This window comes from Oncorhynchus kisutch, linkage group LG6 (genome assembly GCF_002021735.2).
Source record: "Oncorhynchus kisutch isolate 150728-3 linkage group LG6, Okis_V2, whole genome shotgun sequence".
In the NCBI taxonomy this organism is placed as follows: domain Eukaryota; kingdom Metazoa; phylum Chordata; class Actinopteri; order Salmoniformes; family Salmonidae; genus Oncorhynchus; species Oncorhynchus kisutch.
The window spans coordinates 39,765,512-39,775,151 of record NC_034179.2 but is presented as its reverse complement, the minus strand read 5'-3'; the positions used below and the strand labels follow the sequence as shown (position 1 = coordinate 39,775,151).

General features: G+C 42.5%; 1 protein-coding gene across 1 annotated transcript; it reads right to left on the bottom strand.

Annotated features, from left to right (window-relative positions):
• Window positions 1-1,633: 1,633 nt before the first annotated feature.
• On the bottom strand, window positions 1,634-8,429 carry mks1 (MKS transition zone complex subunit 1). The gene is made up of 18 exons (XM_020484582.2): window positions 8,079-8,429; window positions 7,748-7,869; window positions 7,560-7,615; window positions 7,301-7,456; window positions 7,032-7,129; window positions 6,739-6,867; window positions 6,516-6,620; window positions 6,278-6,386; window positions 5,979-6,035; window positions 5,740-5,782; window positions 5,573-5,635; window positions 5,304-5,374; window positions 5,145-5,214; window positions 3,387-3,494; window positions 3,147-3,280; window positions 2,965-3,047; window positions 2,645-2,742; window positions 1,634-2,513 (listed from the first exon to the last, which is right to left on the bottom strand). The coding sequence occupies exons 1-18, from the start codon at window positions 8,153-8,155 to the stop codon at window positions 2,410-2,412; spliced, it is 1,683 nt and encodes a 560-aa protein (XP_020340171.2). The 5' UTR covers window positions 8,156-8,429; the 3' UTR covers window positions 1,634-2,409.
• Window positions 8,430-9,640: the final 1,211 nt, after the last annotated feature.

Below are 9,640 nucleotides of genomic sequence, written 5' to 3'. Positions count from 1 at the left end.
CTGGATTCAGAAAAGGCCATGCGTCAATGAGTTTAGATTTTTTTTTATGGATTTGAATCGATGGAAAGAAATGCATGAATACCCTGCCGCCTTTCCTGAGGTTTTGATGCAGTTTTAAGCTAATTCTGAGCATTAAAAAAAACAGAATGAGAAAAAAACAAAAAAGCTCCCCCACACAATCACATCTCCTCCTCCATGCTTCACGGTGGGAACTACACATGCGGAGAGCATGTGTTCACCTACTCTGCGTCTCACAATGACACAGCGGTTAGAACAAAAAATCTCAAATTTGGACTCATCAGACCAAGGACAGATTTCTACCGGTCGAATGTCCATTGTTCATGTTTCTTGGCCCAAGCAAGTCTTCTTCTTATTGGTGTCCTTTAGTATCGGTTTATTTGTAGCAATTCAACCACGAAGGTCTGAATCATGCAATCTCCTCTGAACAGTTGATGTTGAGATGCGTCTGTTACTTAAACTCAGTGAAGCATTTATTTGGGCTGCAATTTCTGAGGCTGGTAACTCTAATGAACTTGTCCTCCGCAGCAGACGTAACTCTGGGTCTTCCTTTCCTGTGGCGATCCACATGAAAGCCAGTTTCCTCACAGTGATTGATGGTTTTTGCGACTGCACTTGTGAAGAAACTTTAAAAGTTCATGTCTTAAAGTAATGATGGTCTGTCGTTTGTCTTTGGTTATTTGAGCTGTTCTTGCCATAATATGGACTTGGTCTTTTACCAAATAGGGCTATCTTCTGTATACCACTCCTACCATGTCACAACAACTGATTGGCTTAAACGCATTAAGGAAAGAAATTCCACAAATTCACACCTGTTAATTGAAATGCATTCCAGGTGACTACCTCATGAAGCTGGTTGGGAGAATGCCAAGAGTGTGCAAAGCTGTCATCAAGGCAAAGGGTGGCTACTTTGAAGAATCTCACATCTCAAATATATTTTGATTTGTTTAACACTGTTTTGGTTACTAAATGATTCCATATGTGTTATTTCATAGTTTTGATGTCTTCACTATTCTACAATGTAGAAAATAGTAAAAAATAAAGAAAAACCCTTAAATAAGTAGGTGTGTCCAAACTTTTGACTGGTAATATATACATATATACACTTCACTGCCTGCATTATATTGCTCCATCAGGACAACCAACTATAGATGTTTGTAATGTATAAAGTTTACTTAGGAGAGGGAGACAGACCATGTTCACACCATGGCCAGCGCCAGGCCACTCTGTGGCGGTGCCAGCAGGGCTGGTGACTGAGACAGGTGCAGCAGATGTCCAGACGGGCAGAGGGGAGCGCCAGCACTGACAGTTTCCTGGCACCCTCACTCCTCTCGGACACTTTGCTACACATGGGATTGAGACACACTCAGCAGTGAGCTGCACACACCATAGGGTGAAAAGAAGAGAGAGGAGAAGAGTGACGAGTCTCATCTTATGCCAGTACAGGCTTGATACAACCTAGACTTTACTAGGTAGACCTGTGCTCATCTCATTTCTCCCAAAGGTAAACATGTATTTGACTAAATGATAGCAGAGTAATGTTTCATATAAAACATGGGAAAAGAAGGTATAGAAAGCCTCAGACATTTTACTTTTTAAAGATGTGAATCTAAAATAGGTATATCTCAGTTTTATTATAAAATCAATTGACAAACTATGATAACAAAACATGGAAAATACTTTATCATCTGACACCGCGCTATAAAGTCGCTCTTAAAATACTGTATCAGAAGCACATATAAAATTAGTATACAAAACATTAAGAACACCTACTCTTTCCATGACATAGACTGACCAGGTGAACGCTAGGATCCCTTATTGATGTTACTTTTAAATCCACTTCAAATCTGTGTAGATGAAGGGGAGGGGACAGGTTAAAGAAGAAGTTTTAAGCCTGGAGATAATTGAGACATGGATCGTATTTGTGTGCCGTTCAGATTGTGAATGGGCAAGACAAAAACATTTAAGTGCCTTTGAACGGTGTATGGTAGTGTCAGGCGCACTGGTTTGTGTCAAGAACTGCAACGCTGCTGGGTTTTTCACGCTTAACAGTTTCCCGTGTGTATCAAGAATGGTCCACCACCCAAATGAAATCAGCCATTTTGACACAACTGTGGGAAGCATTGGAGTCAACATGGGCCAGCATCCCTGTGAAATGCTTTCACCACCTTATAGAGTCCATGCCCCGACGAATTTAGGCTGTCTCAGTAAAAAAGGGGGGTGGTCCAAGGTGTTCCGAATGTTTGATATATTCAGTCTATACAGGTGTACATGCATAGTAATAATTACAGAACATAAACAGACGGCTGTTGAACAGGGAGATTGAATTTTCTCAGCATTTTCTTACAGGTGAATGCTGTGCTGCCTACTGTATGTAAACCATGTACGTGTCTATGCAGTGGACTCAGAGTTTTGTTGGGCTGTAGTGTTTATGAGGTCTCTGGGAAGACTCTCTCTGGCCTCCTGCATCCGTCTCCTGGCCCTCTGGAATGCCTCTGCCAATTAGAGCACAAATCGATTGTTTACCAGACTACTTATTTTCTTTCACTCAGCATATTGTGTACCAGCATCTTGACATTTTGTTATTCTTTCTCAATGATTTGTATTTGGACATTACATTCCTTACCCAGGACATTATAGACAGAACCTTGCTGACTGAAGCCTCCCAGCTGGTCCAGAACACTCTGCCTCCTCTTCTTCAGGGTGCTGGCATCAACAAATGCCCTTCACAAAAGACAAGCAGAGTGATGTCAAACAAACAGAGAAAATATGGCCCAAATGGAAAGAATCCAGATCTCTAGAAGTCTGAACCTTTTTCATTCTGCTGCTTTACCCCATTCTAAAAGAACATAATACTGTAGACCCCTCATAAATAATCTGTAAATATTCAATGCGGTATTTTCATCTGTGCAACCAACAGAAAGTCTTGACTTAAACCAGACTCACCTGGCGTGCTGGATACAATGGAGGTTGAAGGTGACGCTGCCTGTGGTCTGTGTGCGGAAGCCAAAGCGACTCAGCCGCTCTCCCTACACAGACAGTGTTAGCTAGACTTGTATTTAAATACTTCTCTTCGAAGTCGGTGTTTTCAGGACTTTATTCAGAGAATTGCAGTATTTTCTTTGTACCTTGAAGGTTCCTGGGACTCTGACGTAACTGTAGTCCTCCAGCTCAGGGGATCCACCAATGAAGAAGCGTCTCAGTTCTGACACTGTTCCTGTCTGGAGCGGTCTCCACGTATGACATGTTATTGTATGCTTCCCTATGGGATACAGACACACACAGCCAGAGTAGATCATCATTTACGCTACTTTCAGAAAACAATTCTGACTGTCATTGAACAGCACCATGCTCTATATACATCTTACCAGGGGTGGAAGGAATGACCAGGTAGCCATAGCCTTCATTTCTGTAGCGCTGCCAGAAGTCCAGGGAGAGGACTTTGAAGTACAGAACTGGCCATTGGGGGAGGGATTCTATGACAAAATAATTAGCAGGAAAATGAAAGAAATGCCATATGAAGAAATGTTGTGATAAAATGCATGGAGCCCTGAAAACGCCTGGTACAAATACAATAATTATGTTTAGGAATACAATATAAACTAAATATTTATTTTGATACAAATACAATATAATAGTGCATTTGTAAAGTATTCAGACCCCTTCACCTTTTCCACATTTTGTTACGTTACAGCCTTATTCTAAAATGGATTAAATAGTTTCCCCCCCTCATCAATCAACACATAATACCCCATAATGAAAAAGTAAAAACAGGGCTTTAGAAATGTTTCTAAATAAATAAAAAATAAATATAAAATTTACATAACTATTCAGACCCTTTACTCAGTACTTTGTTTAAACACCTTTGGCAGCAATTACAGCCAAGTCTTTTTGGGTATGACGCTACAAGCTTGGCACACCTGTATTTGGAGAGTTTCTCCCATTCTTCTCTGCAGATCCTCTCAAGCTCTGTCAGGTTGGATGCGGAGCGTTGCTGCACAGCTATTTTCAAGTCAATCCAGAGATGTTCGATCAGGTTCAAGTCCAGGCTTTGGCTGGGCCACTCAAGGACATTCAGAAACTTGTCCCAAAGCCACTCCTGCGTTGTCTTGGCTGTGTGCTTAGGGTCGTTGTCCTGTTGGAAAGTTAACCTTTGCCCAGTCTGAGGTCCTGAGCACTCTGGAGCAGGTTTGCATCAAGGATCTCTCTGTACTTTGCTCCGTTCATCTTTCCCTCAAGCCTGATTAGTCTCCCAGTCCCTGCCGCTGAAAAACAGCCCCACAGCATGATGCTGCCACCACCACGCTTGGCCAGGTGATGAGCGGTGCCTGGTGTCCTCCAGGCGTGACGCTTGGCATTCAGGCCAAAGAGTTGAATCTTGGTTTCATCAGACCAGAGGATCTTGTTTCTCATGCTCTTAGAGTCCTTTAGGTGCAAACTCCAAGCGGGCTGTCATGTGCCTTTTATTGAAGAGTGGCTTCCGTCTGGCCTCTCTACCATAAAGGCCCGATTGGGGGAGTGCTGCAGAGATGGTTGTCTTTCTGGAAGTTTCTCCCATCTCTACAGAGGAACTCTGGAGCTCTGTCAGAGTGACCATAGGGTTCTTGGTCACCTCTCTGACCAAGGCTCTTCGTCCCCGATTGCTCAGTTTGGCCGGGTGGCCGGCTCTAGGAAGAGTTTTGGGGGTTACAAACTTCTTCCATTTAACAATGATGGATGCCACTGTGTTTTTGGGGACCTTCAATGCTGCAGAAATGTTTTGGTACCCTCCCCAGATCTGTGCCTCGACACAATCCTGTGTCTGAGCTCTACGGACAATTCCTTCGACCTTATGGCTTGGTTTTTGCTCTGACATGCACTGCCAATTGTGGGACCTTATATAGACAGGAGTGTGTCTTTCCAAATCATGTCCAATCAATTGAATATACCACAGGTGGACTCCAATCAAGTTGTAGAAGCATCTCAAGGACGATCAATGGAAACAGGATGCAACTGAGCTCAATTTCGAGTCTCATAGCAAAGGATATGAATAGGATCGGTTTTCACTTTGTCATTATGGGGTATTGTGTGTAGATTGTGTGAAACGTAACAAAATGTGGAAAGAGGGAATTACAATGCAAATTCACCCTCTGTCTCATCCTCTCTCCTGAAAAATGACTCAAAGCTGAATGGGTAGCTGAAGAAAGCCACGTCGTCCTGCAAGCATAATAAAAGCATGTTCAGATATTTGCCTATGTCTCTAATAAGAACATAGATTAATGTGAAGACCTGAAGCATGTCCCCACCTTTCCTATGGTCTTTGTGCGACATGTCTGAGTCACGCCAGAGAGAGAGTGGAATGGCAGAGTGGACCAATCTAGGCAGCACAGGGAAGGTAGGGTTAGTTGAAAACAACTTGTTAAAAACAACCAGCTATATTCTCTAAAGAGACAGGAATTTAGTTGTATATAGAGCCTACAAAGTTAAATGATGTAAAAGACATACAGTATATTGACAATATGTGTAAGAAGTGGGATATTTTTCTCTATAAAGTTGACCGTTTATTTTGACTCACTGTGGGGCAGCTCCAGGAAAAAGTGGACGTATAAGTTGTCATATTCAAAGCCTTTGGCTGAGTCTGGAGAGCAGAGAAATTGTCACTACAGGAGACCTAAGGAAGTGCCTATTTTAAAATACAGTATATTGAAAAGTCATATTATAACTGTCTCTCCCATTACTGACCTATTTCTCCATTCACCAACAGACGCAGAATTCCAGGGGGTGGCTGAAGGACACAAACACAGACTTAATCCATCCCATCATTTCATACATTGACTTGGCGTTTCACCAAAACACCTGAAATGTATGGGTTTCTGAGCATTAGTGCGTAATTGAATGACCAAATACTGAGCTAATACCCCAGGTGACCTTTGCTGATTAAACAACTTGTGTTAAGGATCTGTCACAGACTACATACATACCATTTCAAAGTCCTGGCCAACCAAGCTGTTGAGGTAGTCTTTATGACGTACATAAAGCTGAAAGGAGGAAAAGAGAGGAGAGGTCATTGTCATAGAAAAGACTAACCTGCCTGAAAGACTATAATAATATTTCATCAGTGTACTGTATGTACATCACTTACATGCATAAGGACAAATCTGACATTAGGCCACTTTGGGATACAAAAACATCTTCCAAGTTTTGATTTTGGGATTAACTATAATACAAGTATTATTACAGTGCACCAACAGTGAATAACACTACACACTCAGTCACTCACGTCTTTATACATGCGCTGTTCCCGTTCCTTCTCCTCTGGTCTGATGCCTTCTGACACGTTCTCCAGGGTTAGACGCCACACCTCCCTCTTCTCCCCCTCCGTCTCAACTCTGGGCACAAACACACAGCATCATAACACAGTCAATGGCTTGTACTGTATGTATTCTGCTACCAAGTCAGTGACCCTTACTTGAGCTAGCGGTAAAACATTTTGACATCAGCGGGTGCGGGTCACTTGCCTGTAGGGCTCCTTGGCTTTGTTGAAGTCTGGTTTGATGGTAACCACTCCATTTCCATCTGCTCTTATCGTGCACAACAAGCATTCCTTCTCCTTTTGGCCAAGTCTGAGAAATACAATAATAAAATGCCACTTTTCAATGCCTGAATTGGAAAGTTATTACATACAAAGCAGTGTAATAAGTGTATAGGCTACATAGTGGTTTTTCCCCTTGTGCTACTCACTTCCCCGGTGGTCCCAGGTCCCCCATGATGTGCATGGTCTGTACAGGTGTGTTGACCACGTGGCTGGTCTTCACAAAGTCCTCCGAGGGCTCCCAGGTAATCAGCCTGGACTTGGGGATGGTGCTGTCACTGCAGACCAACAGAATACCACAAACACATTTTGCATACAAGGGTATGGTGTAATGTGAACATACCGGTACACTGTTTGTCTTCAAAGCAGCACATCATGCTTCAATGTTGGTTCAATTTCATTCACTAATAATAATAAACTTTGGTGAGTAACAGGGACCTACACTGGGCGTCTGTCCTGTCGTCTGTGTCTGACATTGGCCATCCTTTCTGCCAGGAAAGTAGGGTTGGACTTGACCTGCGTCACCATACTCTGGGAATGCTGTAGTGAGTATATCAAAAACAGCTTTAAAACAATTACGTTTCTTTGGGACAGAAATTAGGTAAATGCTACTACAATACTGGACAACCCACTCCTCTTGAGGAATTACATCTGTCCAGGATGGATTGTTTTGAAAAACATTAATGAAATGGAGAATCAGTAGAAACTCACCCCTTCCCAATTGGTGAAGCGGTCAAAATCGGTGTAGGTAAAAATCCTGCGGTTCCGTCTGCCCCTGGTCCGCTCCTGAGCCATGATCTCTGTGTGGTATTGTCTCTCCAGTGGAGTCTGGCATACTGACTCACTCTGGAACAAATCCACTTCATACTGCACACACACACATACACACACACACACCTTACCATGCAACATCAAACTATCCTAAACAGTAAAGTCTTATTTGTTATAAGGACACTGGTAGAGGACCTACCTGACTGAACAGCTTCTCCTGCCAGCCTACCACTAACTCCTCATCATCATCTCCGGCTGAAAACAAATCCAAGATGTTGTGGTCCATATCTAGCCACCACGAAAATAACATCTACTCATCTAAGAAGCATCTAACATCATCTTTATTTTTCACATCATCATCTTTCTGTTTCAAAACAGTGTTAATACCTGATTGAGACTGTGAGTTGAGGGTGTCCAGCTCAATGCCTCCCCTCTCCTGTTGAGTCCAAACCTGCTGCTGAAGGTGTTGGGAGAGGGCTGCTGTGGAGGTGACTCTCTGAATACGGATCCTGTAAACACCATTGTAAATATAAACAAAGTAAACAGGATTCTAGCTAGCTAAATGCCATGTTTTCATGGCAAACTCAGGGATCAGGTTAAGCAATATACTGGGTGTTTATCATCATCTGCTTTGAGAGCTAACGTTAGCTAACGACAGTGTCTTGCTTGTATGGCAATGCAAGGACTAAAAGCCATACAAACGCCCACTGCAACTTACTTCATTTTAAGGTTTTTGACAGCATCCCGGGAACGATAGACAGCTTCTCCCGTGTCGGTGCTCCAGCCATCTGCCATGTTGTTACGTTGGAAACGTATGTATTGATGCTTGCTAGCTAGGTTAGCTAGCTATGCTGCAGTTGGTGGCTTAATAAATATTATTCTTAGCTAAATAGGAAGCTAACGTTAGCTTAACTAGCAACATACACACGCGCGCTATGTATCTCGAAGAAAGATGGTTTGCAGCAGGCAATTTACTAGCTAGCCAATTTTGTAGCGAGTACTTTTCACTAGCGTCTGCTCGTTGCATGGTAACAACTGTCTGCCAGCCTGGTTGGGTTTCTGGCGAAAATACAACAATTTATTGGTTCACTACCGCCACCTACCGTGGGATACAGTCCAGAGCGGGAGAATAACCCCCCACCCCCCCACCCCCCACCCCACTGATAACAGGTAAGATAATATCAGTATAATAATATTCCCTTGATGTAAAAAGTTTAAGAACCCCTGATGTAATTAATTAAGACAAAAATCTGTCTGACACAAATAATTGGAATTTAAAAAGCTTTATTGGATATTCACATTTCAAACAGCACAATTCAAGTACAGATGAGTGTAGCTACATCAGATACATGCTAATTTAGTTTAAATGTGATGCAGTCCTCCAGTCCCAGTTCATTTCTACTCTTTTGACATGCTTCAGACCAGATGCATGCTCCACTTCAGTGTACAATGGTCCTGCATCTCTCTGCTGTCTTTCATCTGAAGCCATATCCTCCAGGGTCTAAACAGGTGTAGGTTTCCATCTCTGTGTGGGAGACCAGATATTGCAAGGAGACCAGTAAAGGGCCTCTTCTCTTCCCTTTGTCCAAATGAGACCTAAGACCCCAATACCAGTGACACTGCCCTAAGGTTGGTGCTGTCCTTTGGATGAGACTGTGGAGACAGAGGTCTTATCTCTCTGTGGTTACTAAATATGTCATGGCACTTATGACATGAGTAGAGGTGTTGACCCTGCTTCTCCTGGCTATATTTCCAAGCCTAAGCATGTAAATCCAACTCATTATCATAGGCTTTTTTTTAGATTTTTTTAATAATGCTGCATGTCTCAAAATATAAGAATGAGACCAATATATGTATTTTGCTAATCATAGTTCCTGTCTCTGAAATTACATTTGTGTGTGTTGTAGGAATAACCAATACTCAAAATATGTGTGTGTGTGTGTGTTTGAGTGTGTGTGTGGGGTAGAAGTAATAGTTGGCCATTATTTCTTTGAACATCTCAGTTTGGACAGCAGCCACTGAAGAAACCTGTCAATCAAAAACCACAGGAGAATAAATAGTATTATAAACTGGGTGGTTCGATCCCTGAAAGCTGATTGGCTGAAAGATGTGGTATGTTTAAGCAAAAAGGCACGAGGGGGTGTGGTATATGGCCAATATACCACAGCTAAGGGCTGTTCTTATACACAACACAACACAGAGTGCCTGGATACAGCCCTTAACCGTGGTATATTGACCATATACCACAAACCCCCAAGGTTTATTATTGCTATTATGAAC